Source organism: Sturnus vulgaris, chromosome 14 (genome assembly GCF_052056855.1).
Source record: "Sturnus vulgaris isolate bStuVul1 chromosome 14, bStuVul1.hap1, whole genome shotgun sequence".
NCBI lineage: Eukaryota > Metazoa > Chordata > Aves > Passeriformes > Sturnidae > Sturnus > Sturnus vulgaris.
This window is the reverse complement of record NC_142256.1, coordinates 2,604,382-2,629,205: the sequence shown is the minus strand read 5'-3', so window position 1 is coordinate 2,629,205 and position 24,824 is coordinate 2,604,382. Positions and strand designations below refer to the sequence as shown.

General features: G+C 44.7%; 1 protein-coding gene across 1 annotated transcript; it reads right to left on the bottom strand.

The window, feature by feature from the left end:
• Nucleotides 1-29: 29 nt before the first annotated feature.
• ZDHHC15 (zDHHC palmitoyltransferase 15) lies at nt 30-20,498 on the bottom strand. Its single transcript, XM_014877153.2, has 12 exons — nt 20,332-20,498; nt 17,443-17,469; nt 15,310-15,404; nt 14,272-14,392; nt 13,225-13,294; nt 12,822-12,854; nt 11,643-11,763; nt 10,353-10,485; nt 9,049-9,175; nt 8,381-8,490; nt 7,155-7,237; nt 30-6,162 (listed from the first exon to the last, which is right to left on the bottom strand). Exons 1-11 carry the CDS (start codon nt 20,471-20,473, stop codon nt 7,194-7,196), a joined length of 1,023 nt encoding a protein of 340 aa, XP_014732639.2. The 5' UTR covers nt 20,474-20,498; the 3' UTR covers nt 30-6,162; nt 7,155-7,193.
• Nucleotides 20,499-24,824: the final 4,326 nt, after the last annotated feature.

Sequence of the window (24,824 nt, the reverse complement as noted above, 5' to 3'; positions counted from 1 at the left end):
GCATAGGAAATAACCATTCACAAGTCTAATGAATTAGCCAAAAATGGTTTTAATGCAGTCCTTGCCTGCAGTGCAGTATAAACCATAATAAAAAACAACAAAGCAGAACATACAGGATATTCAGCTGTAGAAACTGTACAAACACCTGGAAAATGAAACTCCACAGAGCATCAGCATAGTCAGAACATTGGTCCAACAGTAAAAACAAGTACCCAAAGCTTTTGTAAAAACTCACTTGATATCAAAAGTCTCAATGCCAGCAGCAGCAGCATTAAATTCCTGAACACGACGCCCCAAAGGTGGGCAGCAATCCCAGTGTGACATTCCTTGGAAAATAATTACTTCCCCCTGAATTAGGGGGAAGGGATGTGTATTAAGCCACCAGTTCTGACTGGAACAACTGCCAGCCCCAGGCCATGCTGGGTTCCTAAAAAGCAGCTGGATGCAGTTACAAACCACTCCAGGGGATTGCTGAATTTCCCAATTCTGTCAGCTCCATCCATCAGGAATGGCAGAGGGATGTCCCAAAGGACCCCCCTGACCCACAGCAGCCCCTGCAGGGGGGGTTCTGCTCCAGCCCCATTTTCCAGCATGTGAAATTCCCTGGCTTTTGTGGGAGGAAGTTAAACCCTCCTGATACACTGACAACACCACTCTGCCATTCTCTGACCCTGAGATTAAGCTCAGTTCGGTCTTTGAGGGACTCATTTGCACCACAAGCAGCATTTTCAGATGAGGAGCAGCCATCTGGGCAGGCAGATGATAAATTTATAAAATAACAAGACCTTTCCTACTTCCTGTGTTCCTAACCCAAAGTTCCCTGCTCCAACAATGGATTTGGAATCACTCTGGAGCAGCTCTGAGTTCAGCAGAAGCCACTCCATAATGTGGTTAATTCCAAAGGATGGAGTTAAATCAGGTTCCACCTCCTCCCCCCAGCTCTCAGCCACAGCCTTGTCCCTCCTCCCTGCAGGGAAGGTCACCTGCAGCAGTTCATGACATCAGCAGCATTCCAGGGAGTTCGGGGACACATCCTGGAGGCTCCCGGATCCTCCAGAAAAAGGTTGGGAGGGGAGGGGGAGGGAAATAACGCACCAACACTTTCACTTCGGGCTTCTGTTTCTCTTAGAGGGAAGTGCTGAGAAGGGGCTGCACACACCTTCCCCAGGCTAGAAAGGAGAGGGGGAGGCCGATTGTGTTGGGTTTCTCAGGCTTCCCGTGGGATTTAGTCCAAGGTTTAACTCCAGGAAGTGAAACAGCAGGGAAGCTGTCAGGTCAGGTACCTGTGTGCTCCAAGGGCTGTCTGACACCAGCACTGGAAGCAAGCAGGCATTTATTTTTAGTCACTGCTGGTATAAGAAGCAGAGATGATCCTTTTGTCCTTTTTGCTGGATTTTTTTTGGGTTGTGGTTTTTCCCCCCCCCCTTAACATATTTTTTTTAAACAATGGCTGTTACTCACTAAAGTTTTACAAATGCTGCTGTAAATCTTAAAACCTCATACAGAAAAAAAAAAATATTTTAAGGAGCATGCAGGCATGAGCAACTTACAGGCTTGTATTTGAAATGTAAACTTACATTTTATTTCACAAGGTTTACATCCCAAATGGAAGCTGGAGAATGAAGAAATTAGGCTTTTAAGAAAGAGAAAATGCAGGAAGTGAGATCCTGCTCAAAGCAAAGCCAGCTGGGCCTGATGATGGGAACCACAAACCAATACCTGACAAACAGAGAGATTAATTACAAATAAAATACATGGCACAACTGCATAAAATGACACCTACTCACCTTCACAGTACCCAAAAAACCAGCACAAGCAGCTCAAAGCTGAAAATATTTAACTGTATGTTCAGGAGGAAGAGGGAAGACTCAAAGTGGGATGCAAAGAGGACAAGAGACTAAAACCCTGCAGCAGTGGGTGTGAGCTCAGTGTCTGTGACCAGGGCAGGGGAAGCAGCACTAGGCAGGAAGAGCCCATGGCAGAGCAGGCTGGGAATGAAAACAGCCCCTCTGCCAGGCAAACACCTTCAGTCATCTGTTCAGAATGAGTTTAGGTTTGCAAGTGTTCTGTAATGAAACAGAAGCTGATAGAATTGGAGAAATAGCAGTAAAATTGAGGTATTTTCAAGTACTATGGATCCATTTCAGAAATCTGTACCACAGGAGTCACCGAAATTGAAACGTGACCCTTTTGAGTTAATTAATTCTGGCTTAGTAAACAAGGTCAGCAGTGGCTCCTTCCCCTGCTAATTAAACCCTTCCATGACTGCACCAGCTTTGCACAGAGTAACTGCTCAGCACATCATTCTTCATAGCTAAATTCAGGGAAAAAAATTGTAATTTAAGAATTTTTTCCCCTTGACATTTTACATTCATATCATATTACAGACTTTATGCATCAAGTTGTGCTTTCAGTCCAGACCAGCATCTAGAACTCCAGAGCTGCAGCTGGTGTGGATTTTGCTGAATCCATTCCTGTTTGTCCCAGGAAGCAAACATTCATTGCATAGAACGATTTGGAAGCTTCCTGATTCTCACCAGTGACTGCACCCCACTCACACTGGATACCTCCAACATGCTCCATGCTTGAAGGAAAACAAGATCATCCTACTCCAAAAATTTCCAACTCAGCAAGAAAAACCTGGCAGTGCAGTGAGGGTTGCACAAGTCCTGGTTCCTTGGGCAGGACTCAGTGGCCCATGACTGGACTGAGGACAATTCCACACAGAGAAACATCAGTGTGATGCTCTGTCTGGGTTTTTGTACCTGAATGTAAATGGGAGAGAAGGGGGAGAGGTGAGGAGGTGGCTGTTAGTGGTCAGTTATTTCAGAGGATGAATCCAGGAGTAGAGGGATAACGACAGAGGCATCACAGTAAAGTCCAACAAAAGTGGTCCTTCCTTTCCCACAGTGACATCCCTTGGAAAAGTTGCTCAGAGCTGAGAAAGCTGTGGTGTAGATCCAATGCTAAGCAGAGAAAACAGCCCCTGGAGGGGTTGGGACAGTTCCCTTGCTGCCTCCACACTGCTCCAGGCTGGAGTGGAACACCTTCAGCAACCCCTACAGTCACACAGCTGACATCAGCACCAGAACTGAGACTCGAACATGAACAATTCTCCAGGTTCTCTGCACAGAACTGCCTCTACAGCACACACCCAGAGAGGGACAGGGAGCACTGGTGGCAGCCACAGTGGGAACACTTGGGCTGCTCCTGGCACACAGAGGGCTCAGGGTGTCCTGCAGTGCTGGGACACCAGCACAGGCAGTGTGACACACACAGGATGAACTGGGATCACTGGGCAGCTCCCAGAGCTGCAGTACTCTGGATGAATTCCACTCCTGGAATTCTGGGATGGAGGGTGCAGGCAGGGGAGGTGGGGGAGAGGTTTGAGGATACAGCCCTTACAGTCAGTGATGATGGTGGAGAGCCTCTGGATGAGGATCAGGGCATGGAAAACAAAGGAGATGCTGCAGTGGCTTACCCCTGAAAAGCCATTTACAGGTAAAAAAAAAAGTACCACACATTGGGCTGAATATTGTCTTTTGTCACCTGCAGCAGTGACCACAGCAGCCTGAGGAACTTCTGTTTTCCAGTGCATTTACTCAGCAGAAAAAGGACAAAGGCCAGGAGTAAAATAAGGATATCACCTTAAGTGAGCAGAAGGGAACAAAATGGAGCTGCCCACTCAGACATGTGGGTTTTTCCTATTTTGTTCTACCTCATCTTACACAACTTTTGGGTTTGTTTCACATTTCATGAAGCATCTGATGTGTGGATATTGAGAAGTGGCTCTGAAGTGATAAACTTTGTACTGTTTTGACCTGGACAAGAGTTTGTTACAGCCATGGGAGGCTGAGCTGCTTTGAAGGAAAGGGAATTAATTAATTACAAAAATTAATTACAAGAAAAGTGACTGAATAAAAGTTACTTGGAAACATTTAAAACCCTTTCTCAATCTGAGCTTGGAACCTGTGCCATCATAAAGATATCTGGCTTAGTATTAGAAGACAAAACCTGATTTTCTGTACTCCCTAAAGAGCAGGGCAGCAGCAGCAGGAGCAGGCAGGGGAGCTCCTGCACAGCTCTGCTGCTGCCTGGCACAGAAACAACTCAAATAATGGCAGGGCTGTAACCAGGACCAAACCCAGGAAGGGCACAAGAATCTGCTCAGAAAACTCAGGAAAAATAAACTGCAGCTGACAGGATGAAACAAAGTCATCAAATCATCTTCCTGGTTTTATATACAAGGAATTTCAAGTTTTTAAAGGCACAAATAGCACCTCTGTAGGTGCTAAATTCTGGCTGTGTTTAGCTGCCATCATCTTCTCAAGCTCCCCCTCCAGAGCACATTTTGCCAGGAATGAGGGGATTAATTCAGCTGCCACCTTGCATCACACACAGCACAAGGTCCAACACCAGATTTACATTAGAAATGCAGCTTTAGATTGACAGGAAAAACTCTTCCAGCACTCAGCAGCCGTTTGGTGACAGAGCCACTCAGCAGATGGGGCTCAGGTGGCTGAAGCAGGAACATTTTCAGTGTTCAGGGCCACCCTGAGGAGAGACACAAACCCACACGAGCCTGGGCCAGCCCACCTTGGCCCCTCACAACTAAATTCATCACAGAGAGGTCAGCACTGCCTGCTCCACACAAACTGCAGAGGCTGAGGGACAAAATTCCTGTCCCCAGGGCACAGGTCAGCCAGGAGTTAAACAGCTTCTCTTAGGGAAGGAACCTCTGCAAGGCTCTCCTGGCTCACAAACACATTCCCTGGGGCAGCAGCAGCAGAGGAAAAAGGGGTTTAGTCTGTAGGCAAAGCCTCCACCACCAAACTCATCAGCTCCTTTCTCCTGACATGCACAGCTGCTCCTGTAGCCACTGCCAACACCAGTGGGCTGATGAACAAACACAAAAATGGGATAGAAAATGGTACTAAATGACCTTAGAGGCACTACACCAATACTTGTAGCATGCACCTAATTCAAACAAGAATGATGGACTGGGCTGAATCATGCAGATTAAAAAAAAGGACTCAGGTCTAGAAAAATGTCCATAATCTGGCCAGCCAAGTTTCAGTTCCACTCCTCAGAACAAAAACAGGGATACACCTCTTTGACTGTAAATGCAGCAAAATGCAGAAACAAATCTGATCACCTGTTAGTGCAGAAACCCCTGAAGCCAGTCAGTGCACTGAGCTGGGAAGAAGTCTGAAAAAATTCAATGTATCAATTGTGTCTTCAGCATTTTGGGGTTCAAGCCACCCCTGTGGAGTGTAAACTCCAAACACGACTCTTGGAGCCACACTTCAGTGCACATTTCACATTCACAGCTTCCTTTTTGACTCCATGAACACACAAATCTCCATCAAACACTGATCCAGGAATGAGATGATACTTTAGTCCTAGGAATTAATGCAAACTGGACTGTCTGAAGTTCCCTTTTGCATTTGAGGAGCCTGCAAGTAAGATGCAAAAGCACTATAACCCTAACTCTAAGACAATAACACCCTCCTAAAAAAGTTTTAAAAAATCTATGGCCACAATATTCTTGAATCTTGATACTGGCAAAGTGAATATTTTATTTTCATTCACAGCTGCACATGTACATGTGCATGTTCAGCACTTTTTCCTTCAACACTCTTAAATTCAGCTACCAATTTAGTGCCAGATTTAACTGGGTCTGTCTTGCATTGAGCTGAACTGACTCAGAATTTAAACACGTTAGAAAATGCCACTTGTCAGGGAAGGTTGGAGAATCAGCCTCAAAATAAATAACCATCCCCAAGAATATTATGGCTTGGAAGAATTTCAAGAGCTCGAGTCCCTGATGTTTGCAAAATGGAAAGGCCTTTGGAAATGCACTCGCATCAACACTTTCACCTATTTTGAATAAAAAATATATAGTATTTATAAAATAAAGAGAGCAGGCCAAAGAAGATTGGCCAGAATCACTCTGTAAAATTGTTCTGTTAACTCTGTAACTTAAACTTCTAAAGCCTTGGGACATCTGGACAGCAGGATTCCTGGAGAAGCACTCTAGAATGCAGATTCCCATCAGACAATACTTCAGGATGTTTCCTCATCTTGAAGATCCACCTGTTTTCTGCCCCTCAAAACTGAAGTCCTTGCCAAGAGAAGGGATGTTGGCTCCTGAGAGGGAAGCTGAAATTTAAAGAAATACAAATGTGCAACCATAGCACTGCTGTTATGAGGGAGTGAGGGTTGATCTGGGCTTTGGGAGTCGTTTTAAAGCCATGAAGAACAACAGCAAAATGCTGATTTTGCCTGCCCTGGTGGGATTGCAGGATGCAGCCCTCATTGCTGACAGAAAAACACTCTGGGGTTTTTTCCTTAGTGGAACAAGGTGGACTCCTACAACGTGCCAGAAGCCCACTGATAGCAGTGTGGAGGCCCAGGGGAGCCAGGCAGGAATGGCAGAGCTCTGCCACACCACAGTTATTGACAGCCTCGGAACTGGGAGGGGCAAACCCCACCTGGCAATTCCAGCTCCTGCCAGTGGGACAGCAGAGGATGCTCCTGGAATCTCAGCCAGTGACATTCCCCTGGACAAGGACACTGTGTCCTCACTGCCTGCAGCTCCTGGGGCAGGATGTGTGTGGGGCATCTCCCCTGTCCTCCAAGTCAGAACAGGATGCAGAGCAGGGAATGTTCTGGAAGCAGCACCTGCCCCAGCTGGTGTCAGACCCACCTTTTCCAGGGGGAGAGAAAGCCTGGGGAAGAGTGACAGCTGATGTGGCATTACAAGGCACTTCCTTGTATTCCCAGCTGCAGCTTGGCTGTGCTCAGCTCACTTTAACACTGCACCTGCCCCTTCCCACAGCTCCCACGGATCCCAGAATTCCCATCTTGTCACTGTCCAAGCAGTGCAAGGTTTGTTCCTGCCATGTTTTCCAGAGGAGCTGCAGGGCTGCTGTCCTCCCCTTCACAGAGTGCTGGTGGCTCTGGTGTCACCTGTGCCAGCACCCAGCCCAGGGCCACTGAGAGCCTCTGCTTCCTTTCAGGGCTCCTTAAACATGGGATTTCTGGGCAAGCTGGAGAAATATTTTTCTGCTAAAGCCCAAACCTGTTGGACATCACCTCCCCACTCCCTGCAGAGCAGCGGTTTTGAAGGAAACAGAGAAAGGAACACTGACCTTTCTGATCCAGCTTTACATCACTGTGTTTTCACACTGCTATGTCTCCCTTTCTATGGCAAGGGATGAGGCTTCACCAGAACCTGGGAAAACCAAAGCAGTTAGAGGTAAGTAAATCTGGTTTTATCACTGAGAATACATTTTTCACTGAGCATGGGATTGTGTTTTTAAGGATAATTACAAACAAAAATAGACAACCACTTGTCAGAGAGAACTGAGCAGCTGTTTCTAACTGACATTTCTCTATTATTGGCTTTATTTATTTCATAACCAAGCCACAAGCTTTAAAGCCACAAAGACAAATGAAGGTCTTGCAGTTTTCATGGAGCATTTCAGGTCTTTCTGGTTAGACATTTTTACTGGTTTACCTCTGTTGTGTAAGAGAGAATCTGAATATTTCAGTTGAAAGGACCCACAATGATCATCCAGTTCAACTGCCTGGAAATGCCAGTTATTTCATAAGCACTATAAATTGGGAGACTTCATATCAACTCCAGACCATAATCTGGGGTCTGATCGAGCCAAAAATCACCTCACTGTCACCGTTTTCATATGGAAGAATTAATTATTTATTCAGATAATTTAAAGTTTGTAAAAAATTGGAAGAAGCTCTGACTCATTCCTAGAGGAGTTATTTTAAGCATCATTAAAAATTCACAGGAATGCCATAGTTTGCTATTTTTAAAGGCAATCTTGTTGGTTTTAAAACTCATTTTTATTACCTTGTGTAAGTACCAAAATGTATAGAACCAACCAGGGAGAGCAGATAAATTTAGTCTGGTAATAAAGCTGGACAAAGTATAAAGCAGCTTCCTAAATGTATCCCTGCACTCAGGGGTTTGCATGCCTGTTTTCACACATTCTCAGAGGATAAATACACTTTGAAAAATCTAAATATTCTCCTTCTTGCAGGCACCACTTTATGTCCCAAATAACTGTGCTGCATGCAGCAACATTTACATGTAAATACTCTCAGTTTGTGGCAACTTCAGTTTCTCTAACCCTTGAAACACCCTCTAAATTCATTCACTTGCAAGTAGGAAGTTGCTAAAAAAAAAAAAGAAATAATTGTTTCCAAAGCAGAACTTACTTTTAGTCTATGCTCCTTAATCAAGTCAGAGCTTCCCAGAGACTTAACCAACACAGTTTTTAAAATTTGATTAGCTCTTATAATTCAGCTATTGGCCACTGTAGGTCATGACAATTAATTTCACTCATTTCCTTACCCTGAGGCTCTTCATCTATTCCATCCTCTTCCCACTGCTCCTCATTTGTCAGGAGAGGGTTCCGAGCTTCACTCAAGGCTCTCATTGGGAAAAAATGTCCATCCCCCTGGCTGCATGGAAAAGGGCAGAGAGGGAACTGCAAAAGCAGCAAAGTTCTAAAAGATGATAATTTCTCTACATTTTTTCTGCAAAGTTTTCTGTTGCCAGTATTTTCCAGGTTTACTTAAAATCCTCCTTAAGCTTGGAAAAGTACCATGTTTAGCTTTCATTTTGGTTCTCGATTTTTTTCCAGGTCTCTGGAGTGCAGAAGTTGAAACTTGTGGCCTGGAATTAGGTAATTTTTAGCAGAAGGTAAATGTGCTAATTTGATCAAGTAATTTGAATACAGAAAAAAAAAAACTGGAAAAATTAACTTGTGGGCAGTTAGAAGTGACAGTGGAACTAAGGATAACATTTATGAAAAAGAAAGAACTAATAGGCATAAATTTTATCAATTTATTCCACAGATTCTTCAGGGCAGAAATCTCACCTGTGTTTGACTGACACCCAATAGAAAATGGCCCCAATTTTACTGAAAGACACATAAAAACCCCACTTTCCTGTGACCTGCACCTGTACACAAAGTGTGAAAAACTGTAATTGTATCAGCTTTTAGCAGGGTTACTTACCTAGAGGCAATAGGCAGCAGCCAGAGCTTTTTTTCTTCCCCAAACACTTGCTGGAGATTCTTCACAAAGCCAAGATTGAATCCATTTTTATCTGGGCCATTTTGAAACACTGGAGCTGAGAAAGCCTCTGCAAACAGAGGCAATTTCAGTGGAAAAAAAAATTAAAATCAATGCCAAACACTCTGAAACAGGGTTGTGCATCTTGTAGCCATCTAAAGACAATGTGATTTAACAGATTATAGAGATACAGCACTAAAAAGTTTCAAAAGAATGGCTTTTCCATTTTGCAAAGCCTGTAAAGACTTTCCAACTGAAGGCAGGAATTTGTTCATGCAACTGAACCTAGAGAACAGTCAAACCAACACACAAAGGGTTGTTTCATCCAGAGAATGGAATTAAAAGATCCTCTGTGGGACTTGATGAAATTCAGAAGGTCAAAGTTTCTAGGTAAAAAACTCTGCAGAATGAAGGAGGTTGGTGTTCATTGCATATTCCAGAAGTGGCACTGCAGATTTAAATCACCTCATTCATGAATGTTATAATGAACAAGCACTGGGGACAAACAAATGCAAATAAACCCTGGGTTCTGGTGAGGCATAAAATTAAGAAAAGAGAGGAGACAAGAACCTTGAGTGCCCTAGGAACAGTTTGATCTCCCTCCTCAGCTGCTGCACAGGTCTGATGTTTTGGGATAGATGAGCTTCAGTGCCCCATGAAATGACTTTTGAAGTAAATAACTTGATAAAATCAGAATATTTGCTCACTCTTGATAGTGTCTGTTTTGTTACAAAACTTTATCCCAAAAGCTATGAAAGTTGAACATTTATCTGAGGAAAGGCAAAGAAATTTTGACCAAATTATGCTATTTTAGGTGATAATTTCTTTGGTTTTTACAGTCACAGCTTCTTTGTCTTTATCAATAAAGATGGACACTGTGTTTCCCAAGCTCACCAAGCTGGTTGGGAGGTACCCCAGCACAGGAGCATAACAAACCATTATTCCTGAAAAGCTGCACTCATTTCACAGCAAATGTAGTTTTACATATGCATAACACTTATAATTGGACTGCTACACCTTAAGGCTCTGGTTTCCCTAACAAAGCTTTTGTCACACCAGCTAATAAATGCACCTCGTTTGCAGTGACAAATTTCTGCAGCTTGTACCAAGATCTTAAATCTTCCTCCCCTCATAAACCAGCAGGAATCTACAGAAATAGAACAAATGCCTTTTTTCTTCTCTTTTTTTTTTCTTCTTACAGCACTTTTGGTGTGTTTTACTAGAAGGAACAGGCAGAAGAGCCTTACCTAGAGTGGATCTGTTCCTGCTGACGAGCCAGCAGTGGTAGCCAAACAGAAACATGAGGCTTACAAAGAACATGATTGCCACGAAGAGAAGGAAAAGGATGTGAAATTTGGAACGTCCATTGGTCAGCTCACCCTGGAAAGGAAAGCAACACAGAACAAGTGACAGGAACAAATTAAATATGGAAATTCTTTGTACTTTAGAAATATAATTCTAAAACTCCTATTGGGAGTTCTCAAACTTTTACAGACAAAAAAGTCAATCTTACTCTAAAAAGCAAAAAGAGACAAAGAAATGAATGTGGTTCATTTCCCCTCCTGTACCTCAGCACCAAGAGTGGGGGGTGTTATTAACTCCTGGTATGGCTCAGAGCCAGCACAGGTGCCCAGGTGGGCATGAGGAACACCCTGTGCCCATGGGAAATGAGCAGGCAGGAGCTCTGGAAGCTCTGTTTAAATTCTGCTGAGTTTCCTGTGCATACATTAAAATTCTGCACCTTACTAAAGGTAAGCCCAGAGAAACCTGCCCTCCACATCTGCAGCTATCAGGGAGTTTTAGAACTGAGCACAGATGGATGGGGACAGTTTAAAAGCCAAGTGGGACCTCCCAAGCAGAAGAAAGGCTCCTTTCCCTCTACAGTAGAAGAGCCAGGTGCCAGAGATGCCCAGCAGTGACACAGGCAGGCTCTGGGGACCTCCAGGGCTCAGGGCTGTGCCTGGCTGAGTGTGGGGAACAATTAGTGCACAGCAAAGGAGTTAAACACAAACATTCAGAGTTATTGAGCAGAGGGGACAGAAATAGAGCCCAAGGGCCAGTGCCTTACTGGAGCTATCAACTGGCCTTGCTTGCATAGAAACCATCAACAGTAACTACATAAAAGCCTCCTTTGGGTCAGTCAGTTTTTAAATGGAAAAAGGAGGCCTATGGGGGTTAGAAAATGAACAAGGTTGTTAGACCTGCTTTTTTCTTTTCTGTCAATATGTAACAAATCATTGCCAGCATCTTACACATCAATGCCAAACTTTCCAAGGGACACCCATGCAAACACAAAGACAGGCAAAGGATAGAACTTCTCTGCCAGAAGATAATCTAGTCTGAAATTCCTGAAGCCTACTTGCTTCTTGCTTCGTGCATTTTGGACATCTAACAGGAGGTGAGCTCCCAAAGGGCCCAGGAAACACCTCCCAGGAAAATGCAGCCCCTCCACTGCCTGAGAGCAACAAAGCACCGAGAGTCACTAAAGCCCACGAGACTGACAGGAGATGAAAAAGTAACCGGATTTCGTGACTTACTGTCCAATACTTAATGAAATACTTGAAGACTGTTGCAGCAATATACAAGCAATACAACAAAGAATAGGCTAAGAACAGTAGAAAGAATTTGTAGTTAGAAAATCCAATGCAGTTATTCACCCTGGAGGACAAAAGCAAAGTTGAAATCAGGATTTGTGCAGCACACGGTGGTTGTAACACAACGAGCACGACCAGTTTTGGGGGGTTTGGAACCCCTGGATCACACAGCGGGATTTGCCAAGAAGCAGCTCCCCTTAGTGGCCGAAAGGGAACAGAACTGATGGCTCTGCTTCCCACTCCAACCCTTCCTCGGGCCAAGCAGAAGCACGGTTCAGGTTTTTGGGATTGTTTTAAGGTTGGTACCACAGGTCAGTGGGTCACAGAGGCAGCAGCTCGCTCCTCCCGTCTGGGTCTTGTCTGCCAAGGCAACCAGAGCTGGGAGTTCTGTGCTCTTTGATTCCTTTGCAAACCTCAGGGGCCACCTCACCCCTGCCTGTTCGTTTACAAACAGCCCAATTGACCCCACACTTGGTTAGAATTCTCTGTGCACAGGACAACGCTAGAAAGGAACACGAGGATGTACAAAAACCCTAGTGGATGTTTGTGTCAGAATTCAGGTTTGGGAAATCCTCTACAATTTTGATCACTAGGAAGGTTCAGGTTGGGAAATGTTTGTGTTGTTTCTGAATTCTTAAATCTTCCTTTTTTTTTTTTTTTAAAAAAAAGGAGGAATTTAAGAAATTTAGTGGCAGCAATTCTGAAAGGTGTAAAGCTCAATTATTCCATGCAGCTTTCTGCACAGACTGTCTCTGACCAGCATCAGTTCAGAAACAATCCATGTGCAAATGTTGTTATTGGAAGCACCCCAAGTGCAGCTGAAACTCTGAGAGAGCCCAAAGGAAAGGCTAAGCTGGAGCTCCTTTCAAATTTGAATAGTAGTTAATAAATGAATTAGCAGTTGGGGTTTAAATTTTATCAATATAATAGCATTTTTACACATGGGTTATGGAGCAAACATGAATGATTTGTTAAAATTTCATTTCAGGCAATTCAAAGTGCAATTATTTTATAAGTTTGCCAAACTAAAGAGATGGATAGCCTAAAATGTGAGAGGCATACAGAAATATATCTAAGTAGCCTTTCCTTTCAGAAAACCACAAACCAGTAGCTATGACATACCATGGACAGTGATGATCCATTTTTAGCACACACCTGCAAAAGGACAAAAAGAAAAATGGAAGATTTTTAATTGGTACTTCATTACCAACTGCAGACCAACAGCAAAACATCGATTTTTGTGAGGTTTCTACACAATAGACACTCAAAATGATGCTGTCTCAGTTTTTTTAAGGAAGATATAATTTTAAGATGAAACATTTCTTAGTGTTTGAAGACAACTGAAGTCCTTGGTCTTTGTGTAGATAAAGAGACACGAGAATGATTTGTGCCCTAGAGCCCTGCTGGCTGCAGCTGGAACAGAGACCCTGGGGAACCTTTTTGTGTAAAAAGACACATGAAGGAGCAGCCCACTCACAGAACCTTGTGGTGACTGCACTTGAGTGAAGGGCAACCCATGACTTACATGGCACAAACAGAGCAGTGGTGACAACGATCAGGTTTGATCAGCTGGCATCTGTCACAGAACCGGATCCCTGGAATTAGAGACAAATTAACACAAAACAATGGAAAAGTGCTCTTTTTTCATGTGTTAGTTGGTACTGTGCTCATTTCCTAACTATTCTTTTTCTTTCCTCTATCACTTCAGCAGGTGACCTGGTGTTTGCTGCCAGGTCACAATCAGGTAAGCAACACTGATGGAGACTTTGCAGATAGGGCAACAATCAGTGAAAGCATAAAATCATAGAACCATGGAATGGTGTGGGTTGGCAGGCACTCTAAAGTTCCTCTTGTTCCACCCCCTGACATGAACAGGGACACCTCCCACTATCCCAGGCTGCTCCAAGCCCTGTCCAACCTGGCCTTGGACACTTCCAGGGATCCAGGGGCAGCCACAGCTTCTCTGGGAACCTGTGCCAGGGCCTCACCACCCTCACAGGAGAGGATTCCTTCCTAACATCTATCCCAAACCTACTCTAACCCATACAGCCAAGCTCAAAGTGACAAACCAAAGCTGCACACCTGCATCCACATTTACTCAGACTACCTACGCTTCATTTTGATAATTCCCTATTTATTCCAGTTCTCTGGAATTCTTTGGCCTGCCTGACAGAAACGAGCAGGTCAGAACCTCCAATGTGAACACAGATTTCTTTAAGCTGTGAAGGGAGTGCAGCAGGAATTTAATCACTGAACACAGTCCAGAAAACTGCAGTCCTGCATCTCTAAGCCAGACTCTGTTTTGAGTAAAAATAATGACAGATTTCTAAATACAGACAGCACATGTGGGCTTTTGGACTGTAAGTCCAAGGGGTAACATGTTGGTTCTCAAAGGCAGCACCTGGCACTGCACTGAATTAGAGGGTTCAAGGCTTTTTTGGTTTTCCCTAAGAACAGGAGTAGAGCAGGAGTCAGTGGGTGCCTGGGAATGCTGTTGGTGAGCAGGATCCTCTGAGTGCCAGGCCGTGCTGTGTGTGTGGATTTGGGGCCAGGGGCTCTGTGCTGAGCTGACCTCCATTGCCTGTCCTCGTGTACACCGGCAGCTTCCGGGCGATCTCGGCCAGGATTTGCCGCTGCACCTCCGGCCTCTCCTCGTTCTCATAGCGCTCCTGGTCAGCGTAGGACATGTGGAACTGCAACCAGAACACACCGCGGCAGCAGTCAGAGAGCACTGCAACACAGGGGAGCATTGCAACACGGGGGGAGCACTGCAACACGGGGGGAGCACTGCAACACGGGGGGAGCACTGCAACACGGGGGGAGCACTGCAACACGGGGGGAGCACTGCAACACGGGGGAGTTTGGAAACGTTTTTCTCCTGCTCCTGAGATTAATGCAGTGGAAAAATGTGGTTGTTAGGAGGATAAACTTAAGTAGTGAGTGCTGGAGAGCCAGAATACTGAGACACACATCAATAAGAAATGAAAAAGTGAAATTAAGGCTCATAAAACAACTTACTAGAATTGCTCCTGAGATGAATACCATTACTTACCTTTATAACACATTCAGCTCCTCTCTAGTAAGCAAGAGTGTAGCCGTGGAAAGGGGTTTTAACCCTTTAAGTGCAGTGGAAATAAGATGCACAGCATTTTATTGTCTCCTTTTTTCTATCATGAAAGGCGACCATGTAGCTGTGCATCTCATTTCTGCCACACTTAAAGGGTTAAAACGTTAAAACCCCTTTCCACGGCTACACAAGAGCCTTTGTATTTTTAAATTTTTAGAACTGAGATTAGCTATTATTTATGAATTTACATTTTTGTAATCAGGATCAGAGCAAGGCTGTGTATATTTGGAGTGCCACACAAATATTGACCTCATTCTGTTGCCTCAAACCGAGTGTTTTATTTCATACAGAGGTAAAACGAAATGTGAAAAACAAATCTACTAAATCCAAGCACCATGACAAAGTAAGTATTTGGTTGAAAATAATTAAAACACATTTGCCTCCAACTCTCCTCTCCAGATCAACTAGACTAAAGGATTTTTGAGTTCTCTTTAACATCTCCACTTTTGTTTTGCAAGGAATGAAAGGTGTTGGCTCTCTTACCTTTTTGCCTGGTTGTATTGGGAGAGTGAAAACAGACTTCCAATATGTCCACACAAAGAGCACAAAGAGAATATGGAATACTACAAGATAGGCCACTAAAAACAAAATGAGAAAAATAAATAAACAGAAACAGAGTAATGAGTTCTTAAGTAAAGATTTCATCCACGATGGGCATAATTCAATTTTTTTACAACAATGTCAAAAAAGAAAGGAAAAGACAGATGTGCATCCAGTGCCACCCATTATTGCAGTCCAGCTAAACCTCATGGCTCGGGGTACCAATCTCAGAGCCTCCCCTGCTCCACCAGACCCCATTCCGTGGGTGAGGAAGATGCAGCTGTCAGAGAATTGTCCCGCAGGGCAGGTGACAACCCCATATCCCTGGGAATGACAGGATTCCTGTCTCTTCCCCACATCCCAGGCACAAGCCCAGCAGTGTGGCTGGTGATGAGCAGTGTAAAGGTGAATTTTGCAATGCTCCAGCACCTCCAGTATTGGGATTGAGTTGCTACTGAAAGCAAAGTGGGAAGCAGAGTGTGCACTGCCCACTCCTGCCCCACGTTCTTCTTGTGAGAGAGAAATAATATGAGCTTTACATCACCAGAAAAAGACACATTTCTTATTAAACATTTTTTACGTTTGCCACAGTTGATACAATAAATCAGGAAAACTTCCCTCAAATTGAGCAAAATAGGGCTTGTGATTTCTGAGGAAGAATTGCAAACCTTATCATGTGAAACCAGCCCGTGTCAGAGCAGTCTTAGTTCAACCTGCAAACCTGATTCCAGAGCCTTTGGCATGGACAGGGAGCCAAAGGAGGCGTCCTTCAGCTGCACAGGCTATTTGCCATTTCTTTAACACTCAACTCATTAAGACATGATCAAACAATCTCGTTTCCCCCACTTCATTTAAGCTTCAAATTCTAGAAATAAGATTAAAATAACCACTAGGAAAAATTCACTAGGAAAATTCAAACACTTCTTAATTGTGTCAAAATACTTCTTTTCCTGTGTGAAAATTGGTAAAAAAGGCCAAATGCATCAGTGAGACTTTCAAATGAGATGGCAAATGATGGGACACATCTCATAAGGATGTGATGGACTGTGGGAAGGAGCTGTGAATCACAACTAAGTCATTCTCATGCTCCAAGCTGGTTTGAGATGTTATCCTTACACTACAGGTGGAGCTGAGCCATTTTTAATTAATCTGGAAGGAGATCAATCTTGCAACAGCTTTAATTTTGTTGATCAGCAGCACATTAGAGGAAGGTGACCTGGAGATGCACTGACAGATTAGGCAACTATTAACTTTCTTCTGCTGAGCAGTCAGTGACATCCTGCTTTCTGCAGTTTCTCTGCAGTTTCAAACATTAGAGCTGCTCTATAGGGGAAAGAGAATTTACTGAATGCAGCAATCTGGAGGATCTTTAAATGTCAGCTGGCACTGTTCTTCAGGGAACAGCTTACACTACACCTACTTCTGTCCTTCATAACCCCTGAAGAAGAAAGTCACCAAGAGAACACCTGGATTAGCCAAAAGCATCCAAAGCACCTCCAGGAAAGAAGGGGGAGAATATTAAAATAGCCACTGACTCCTTATTCTTAGAACAGGGCCATTACCTCCACCAGCACACTGGTCTGAAGAGTGCCATTGAGCAATCCTACTGTGTTGTGACTCGGGATCTGTTAGTGGGCAGCAGCACTGAGAGGAAAAGCTTGTCAAAAATAGCTTTAAGTGAGAGATCAAACGGAACAGTGAAAAAAGCCAGGTGGGCTGCAGATGGGAACTCGTATTTTCTGTTTGGCTTGTAAAATCAGCTCTAGAAATGTGAAAGGGAAAGGGAGAAGAGGCGTGTGGGTGTGCACAGACACACACAGCTTTTCCTGAAAGAGGCAGAGGGATCAAAGCTTTTCCATGTTCTGCCCAGACTGTGGCTAAAATGAACATTTCCCAATGCACCCAGAAGGTGCAGCACACTGAGTACCTCAGGAGGCTGCAACTACAGGAAAGAAATACTGAAAGAGGATGTACCTTTAAAAAAATGATCACAAATTATTCTGACATTTCAGCCAGAACATTTGTGAGTCCTTTTACACAAGGGTTGAATGGCAAATAATAAATTATCACACATACCTTTCTCCACAGGGTTGCTCACAGTCACTGGAAAAGAAAAACAGAAACAAAAAAACATGTGTCCAGAGAGGAAATATGAATCCCAGAGAAGTTTGTGACAATTATGTGAAATACAGCCATTTTAGGAAAAATGTTCAAATTCAAGAGGCAAAGAGAGAACCCACAGTTCAGCATCAAACCAAAAGCATCTGTAACAACTCCTCACTCACGCACACACCCACAGCAAGATGTTCAGTCACTGTTACTTGTGCTCTGCCTTCCCTGTTATAAAATATATCCTGTATATTTTGCATTAGAAATATGACAAAAGCAATCCTCTGGTGACAGTGAGGAGATCACCAGGGCTCCAAGCTGCACCTCAAGGCATTCACCACAAACTCACAGCTGCTCTCTATTGGTCTCCAGCTGGTCTTGACCCTCTGCTGTAAGCACTGGCCCAAAGCATTTCTGCATCAGCAGGATTAAAAAGTTATAAATTTCTCAGCTTTGGCCAAGTCAGCAACTGCAATGACTTCATTGTTTTTACACTTCCTACCAGCAGAAATTTTACAACCCCTCCTTACTTCACCATAATGAGAGAAAAGCCCCTACTAACAGAAGGTCTTTGAGTAACCAGCAAAAGATGCATTGTTCAATGCCTTCTTGTAGTGACTATTTGAAAATCCATCCATTATTTTAAAAGCCAGCATCCAAGTTTAACAGAAGAGACAAGGACAGCTTTCTTGAACTGAAAACAGAGAGTTCTGTGATATTTTCATAGAGCATTGCTTGGAAGACAAAGCTCTGTGACAGCGATCTACAGCAATGTAGGTGAAAAAAGAAAGTGAATCTTTGCTGTGTCTCAGCCCACTCAATTTCAGGTAAACAAGACTGTTAGAAAACCTTTAATTTTTCCTTTAGTTTGCTGCCAATCAAGCTATGATGAGCTTTTCACAAACACTTCCTGGCTCCCTCCTGACCACACCTGCAGCAGGGCCTTGCTAAGGATTTTACCTGAGAAAAGAGCACAAGCACAGATGATATAAAAGGTTCTGTGGCAGGATCATTGTTGGCACTGTGGCAGCAACCACCAGCCAAACCAGAACTGAGGCCTCCTCCTGTGACTCACAGGCCACCCCAGGCACTGAGAGCTCAAACCCAGCATCAGGAGACACCTCCCAGACATCACCCCCACAGCACTTCCAGTGCTCAGCACAGCTGAAAATGCAAATCGAGATTCCAGACAAAGCATTCGCTATTTACAGGCTCACAGCAGCTGAGAAGAGGCAGCCAGCTCAGCAAGCCTTGCTGTGTTAGAAATGTGGAGGGAGACAATGTCCTGGTTGGCAAGTAACAGCACAGGCCAACAGTTCATGCTCAAATCCTGAAATAATCCAGTGATTTCAACTTCAGCATAGATAAACTCCTCCACACACAAATAAAAAAGATGAGAGAGAAATGGGGCAAAAAAATCAGGTGGGTGTGGGGAAATGAATGATTTTAAGTTGTGATTCCAGGCAGTGAGCTGAGCTCCTGCCAGCTGAAGCAGCACTTGCAGAGCAGCACAGCCCTGATCCAAACCTCACTCAAATCACCTGAGTCTCCTCTAGCAGCTGCACTGAGAGCTGGGATCAGCCTGAGTTCAGTATTACTGAAGTTGCACAGCACATTTCAAAAGACTGACAGTGTCTCAGGAAAACACTCCACATTTTTTGTCACATGTTCTAATGACAGTTGCATGCACCTCAGAGATATCATCCTATGTGAATTCTTGAAAGGAACAGCCCACAGTCTCAGAGATGGGAAAAATGTGATGAAGTGTTTGGGGGCTTTGCCAAGCTGCTGATTAAAACAGACCAAAGAGGCTGCATTTCATCCCAGTTCCCATCGAGAAAAAATATCAGATCTCACTGCACTGCCAACCCTAACAAACACCTGATTTACGTTTGCTGTGCAGCCCCTGGAACATCTCAAACGATCCTTTCTGGGACCTCTGGTTTCATTTATCTGCCTTACTCTGTCCTGAGGAGTCACATCTCCCCCTCACAATTTCACAAATCCAAGCTTCCAGATCTCTCCACCAGACCCGGCAACTCTTTGTTTTTTTCTAGTAGCACGCTAAGCCAGAAATAACAAACATCAGAAAGTTTGCAACTTACTATACAGTTAAATTGCTACATGAAATGTACAATTACTAGCCAGCAAAAAACTTCTTCTTCTGAAATGTAGTGGTTTTGTGCTACTGTAACAGCTCCACACCAGAGTGTGATTCCATGTAACCTATTTCTTGTCTTCTCGGAATAGAAAACACAAAACGATTGTAAGGCAGGGCACAGACTGACGTTTGTGTCTGTTTAGCTCATAAATCACATCTGGACGTTATCAAATCACAACAGCACTGGCTTTCACAGAGGGATCGCTCTCCCAGCCCTCTCAGACATCAAATCCCTGCTGACAGGGACTCACAAAACGAGGGCTCATGACTAACAAACAGCACCCACAGCCCGCACCCAGCCCCGCCGGGGCACAAACCCTGTGGGAAACAGGGCAGCACCCCTAAACCCCTCATTAATTCCGAAAAGGACTCGACCCGTACTCAAGTGCTTCTCCCTGTGCCGGGATCGGAGTGGGGACACCGCGGGCACCTGGGCGGGCGCGGGGCCCCCTCACACCGCGGACACGGGAGGAGGAGGAGGAGGAGGAGGAGGAGGAGGAAGTGGAGAAGGCGAGGAACAGGACGAGGAGGGAAAGAGGAAGAGGAGAAGGAGGAAGAGGAGAAGGAGACGGGGAACGGTCCGAAGCCCCCGGCCCGCCGCGCCCCCCACCCGCCGCTCCGCGGGGGCCCCGGCAGCTCCGAGGCGCGGCCCGGGGCGGGCGGGCAGGCGTGGCTGGGCGCGGGCGGGCGCTCACCGAGGCAGAGCTCGCAGACGTATCCGTAGTAGGACCAGAGCAGCAGCAGCGCGATGAGCAGCACGGGCAGCCAGGCGAAGGCGCGGCGGCAGCAGCGCAGCCCCCGCCACAGCGCCATCCCGCCGCCCTCAGCTCCGCGCATCGGCGCGCGGCTGCGCGGGCTGGGCCGGCCCGGGCCCGGCGCGCTCGGCGCTCGGCTGAGCGGCCTGCGCGCAGCGGCGCCCCCTGGCGGGCCGGGTCCCGCCTGAGCGACTTCACTCCCAAGCCGCTTTTCCCTCAGAATCCGCCCCGTTCCCGGCTCCGAGCTGCTGGTGAGGGCAGGGAAGTGTTATAAATGAGAAACCAAAGTCTCGGTATTTAACGACATTTAGATTGCTTTAGTTGATACAGACGGAACAGGCAGCGCTGGGGAACGTGAGGGGTTACTGCCCACTCCACGCTCCATCGAACCTTGGTTTGCAGCCGCTTCTTATGCTATGGTCTCTCGTTGTGATTAATAATTTTTGATTTTTTGCTGTCATAATTTTGCCAGGTATGCAGTGGTGGTCGAATAAACATCCGTACTGAAATTCACAAAGTCTCTAGGGATAGTCAGTCACAGATAACCATCTGGTCTTTGTAGATAACCACCAGAGAAGTTCTGGAAGTCTGGTCCTTGAGATAGGCACCATTGATCAGACAAAGGCAGGAAGGACTGTGGGGAAGTCTGATTTTGCAAGCTGGTAGTAGATACAACTTCTTTGGAAAACATAATATTCATAACAAGGTGATTTAAACCAGAATGATTTAATCATGTATTTTCCTTTATCTAGTGTCCATGCTTCACTTCAGACCTTAGCGTTGTGGTTTATACAGACGCCAGGAGTTTCGTGATTAACAGGAATCTTTTGTCAATGATCACAGAGGTGATGCTGCCCCTCAGCGCCTCTGAGGGGAAGGCTCGGGGAGCTGCGGCTCCGCAGCCTCGGGAGGAGGCTTTCATTAATGATAAAAGTCTAAAAGGAGGTGTCCGAGGATGCACCAAGCTCTGCTCCGGGGGCCCAGCCATGGCACCAGGGCAGGAACTGGTGCTCGGGAAGTTTCAGCTGGACACGAGGAAAACTTCCCTGGGCAGTGCCCAGCTCTGAACAGAGAGACCAGAGAGGATCTGGAGTCTCCTCCCTGGGGATATTTCGGAGCTGTCTGGACACAATGCTGTGCCCTGTGCCCTGGGATGGCTCTGCTGGAGCAGGGAGGTGGCACCAGATGGACCCATCCTGGTCCCTCCCATCCTGACCCATCCTGGGATCTTGTAGCTCTGTCCTGTCCTCTGCACAGACAAGAGCTTGGCATTGCTCTCCAATCTCCAATTCCCTCAGCACACACCTAGGACTATGTAAATATATATATATGTACACACAAACACACATCTACAAGTATATATATATATATATATATATATATGAATATATATGTAATACTCACTTATTACTACAGAATATCCATGGGAGGATCAGATTCCACACAACTCGTGGAACAAAAGGAGTGCCCTCTCCGACATGGCATTTATTGTACAAAAAAGAAAACAAAAAGAACCCTCCCGCCCCAGACTGCTCCACAATCCCCTCTGAATTCTGGTAGACTCTCCTCGTTCCCACTCTCAGTGATTTGAGTTGCAGCTCCAGGTAATTAACTCCACTTTATCATGTCTGGTAAGGAAATTAGTTTTCTCATCAAGAGAATTACTTGTCTGACAGAATGTTCTTCTGACAAAGCCCTGGTGTAATTTGTGACACTTTCTGGTCACCTCTTTGTTCAGCAAGGTTTTTTTCCCCTCAAAATTTGTTCTAAAACTTCCCTTTTTTGGATCACACTCAGAGCTGTGCTGCCTCTACCAACCCTTTTCTCTTTTTGGGTACAGACACCACATTTTCCATTCTCCTGCCCAGATCAACCAATGAAGACATCACCCACAAATCCTCAGACCACACCTATAATTCCGTATTTAGTTCTCTCAATATTTTAAGATTAATTGATCTACAGCCTTTTTTTCGACAAAAAAATCTGTTCACTACTGAGGTGACAGCTGTCTTAACCTCTTCTCTACCCTGCTCAGGCTATACAATCAGTATTATCCTCTTCTCCAGGCTACTAAATTCTTCCTTTATTATAAAACCTGAACTTTTTGGCACTTGTTTTAATTTTCTGTGTGTCGTTGAACTTAACCAAGATTTTGGGTAGCCCCTGCTGTGGCAAAAGTGCTTTGCAGGTAGGATAACACAGGTTGGCCTGAGCTGCATGTAACCCTAAACTAGAAATTTATATTTCTTTTTTAATATATATACACATATATGAAAAACCTCCTCCCAGGAGATTCAGGAAGGGGGTTTAGAGCACATACACTCAAAGTTTTGAGGATTTAGGAGAAGATGTGAGTGCCCCCTTGATTTCCCTCCTTCCCCCACTGTGTAAGTGCTGGGAAGGAATATTCCTGCCAGCAATATATTTTATAATCAGCAAGATTTAAAAATCTCTCTTGTGAGTTAAATCAATCCCTAAAGCAATTCACAGAATCTCCTCTCCTGAGACAGATGGGATGAACAGCACATCCATGGGACATTTTTCCTGCATGTTCCTGTAAAGCAGGAAGGCACCTTCCCAACAGACAGCAAAGGAACATGCAAAAGTGAGCAGCCCCTGTCAGACAAAGCCTCTGCAAATACACTTAAGACTTTTTCTTTTGTTCAACAGCCAGTTTTTCTATGTGCTCTAAGGTCCACATGGATTATCCATAAAATTCTTTTGTTTCCTGGGCTTCCAGAGGAGAATTAGTTATACAAACAAGAGCTCATCTGAGGTAAGATTCCCAAATACAGCTCTTTAAAACAAAACAATCAGGGGACCTTAAATCTTGTGATTTTTAGGATGTGTTTCTGCACTTGTGGTTCTGCTGGTAGCTCCCATTTTGAAAATGCTGGAGTGAGATATAAATGGGATAAGGCACCTCTTGCCCTTTCCAGATATCAACACTGCAGGTGTTATTCAAAATAAATATTGAATCTAAATTAACCTTCAACCAATTGTAAAAGTAGAGGAAAACCTCTCTGGGTGTGCAGCCTCTTTGGGCTCCAGAGAAACTCCAACAGTGGGATTATCCCAAATAACATCTCTGTCTTCAAATTTAACCCTGACCTGCTAAGACACATTTCACACAGCTTTAAACAGGGACACTTCTGCAGGGTTCAGGAAGCTGTGACTGCATCCACGGTGTAACTACATTGTTCCAAACTACTGGCACAGACTGCAGAAAAAAAACCAAATCCCAGCAGCTTTAGGGTCATTTAAATAAGGCTCATCATGGCTGGTTCTTCTCGAAAAACAAATTGTTGGGTGCTTAAAGAAAGGAAGATGGTGGTGACTCACCAGTGGCAGGGACACTCTCACGTCATCCCCAAGAGCTGAAGACCACAGCAAGGCTGACAGCAGCTGAGATGGCTCTGGCATTGGTCCAAAACAGCTAAAATAAATCAGGAAACAGTAGAAATCAGGAAAGAAATGCCAGTTTTTACAATTGCAGAAAACCGCACATGTACGAATTTCACTGAGATGCTCTTTCCTGTGAGAAAATGCTTTTTAAAAAATCTCTCATGGTAGAAAATGCTCAATTGTCTCATTCTGTTAAAAAAAACAATGGAAAATGAAGTTTGTCTTTGGAGTGCTGAATGTGAAACTGTGTCTGGATTACTGTCTGAATTTCAAAATTATATTCTGATGCAGAAAACCAAAGTTGCACAAGTTACTTCCCCACTGTTTATTTCCAAATCTTGCTTGAGCTTGTAACACGTGGGCCTTGGAGCTGTGAGAAAAGTCAGCTACAACCCCTGCAAACTGCAGGGAGACAAACCTTGGGCACAGCCAACTTTTCAAACTACTCTGAAGCCAGGGCATGTAAAATAAAGGTGTGACCCAATTGTCAGACATATTTTTATCTGGGGTAGGTTACACGTGGTTTTGCTTATCAGTGACAGAGATCCAAGAAGATTTGATAATCCATGAGCTAAAATGGGAACTAAACCCAACCCTTGCTGGCTCCTGAGCTCCTGCTGACTAAAAAAAAACTTGTGAGCCCCAAGGCCGGCCCATTTTTGTCCTTTATTGTCAGAAAACACAGCAACCCTCCCTATCTCAATCCCATCTTGGCCTATCACACACTGTACTTGTAGGTAAGGAGATTAATCTAATCTAAAATGCTAAATGTTATCATATCAGATTTGGGCTTTCTATCAAAAATGCTGCACCCCAGCTCGTGCACAGGAGCCAGGCAGAGCTTCCCTAGAACATGCAGTGAGGATTGGTACTGACCTACGAGCAAGTTGTATTTTTGTTAAAAGCATTAAGAACTCTCCACTATGTGGGATAAGCCACCACATTTACACATTAACACCTTCCCAGAAACCCTAGGAAAAGCGATTTTTTGTTATTGCAGCAGGATTTTGTAGCTCTGTCCTGGGACT

Excerpts from the sequence above, each read along its gene's own strand:
- ZDHHC15 (XM_014877153.2), bottom strand. The coding sequence starts at position 20,473 with ATGCGCGGAGCTGAGGGCGGCGGGATGGCGCTGTGGCGGGGGCTGCGC. Across the intron at positions 14,393-15,309 it reads CAATACAACCAGGCAAAAAG|TTCCACATGTCCTACGCTGA; the intron begins GTAAGAGAGCCA and ends TTCTGGTTGCAG. Across the intron at positions 12,855-13,224 it reads CACTGCTCTGTTTGTGCCAT|GTGTGTGCTAAAAATGGATC; the intron begins GTAAGTCATGGG and ends GTCCTTTTGCAG.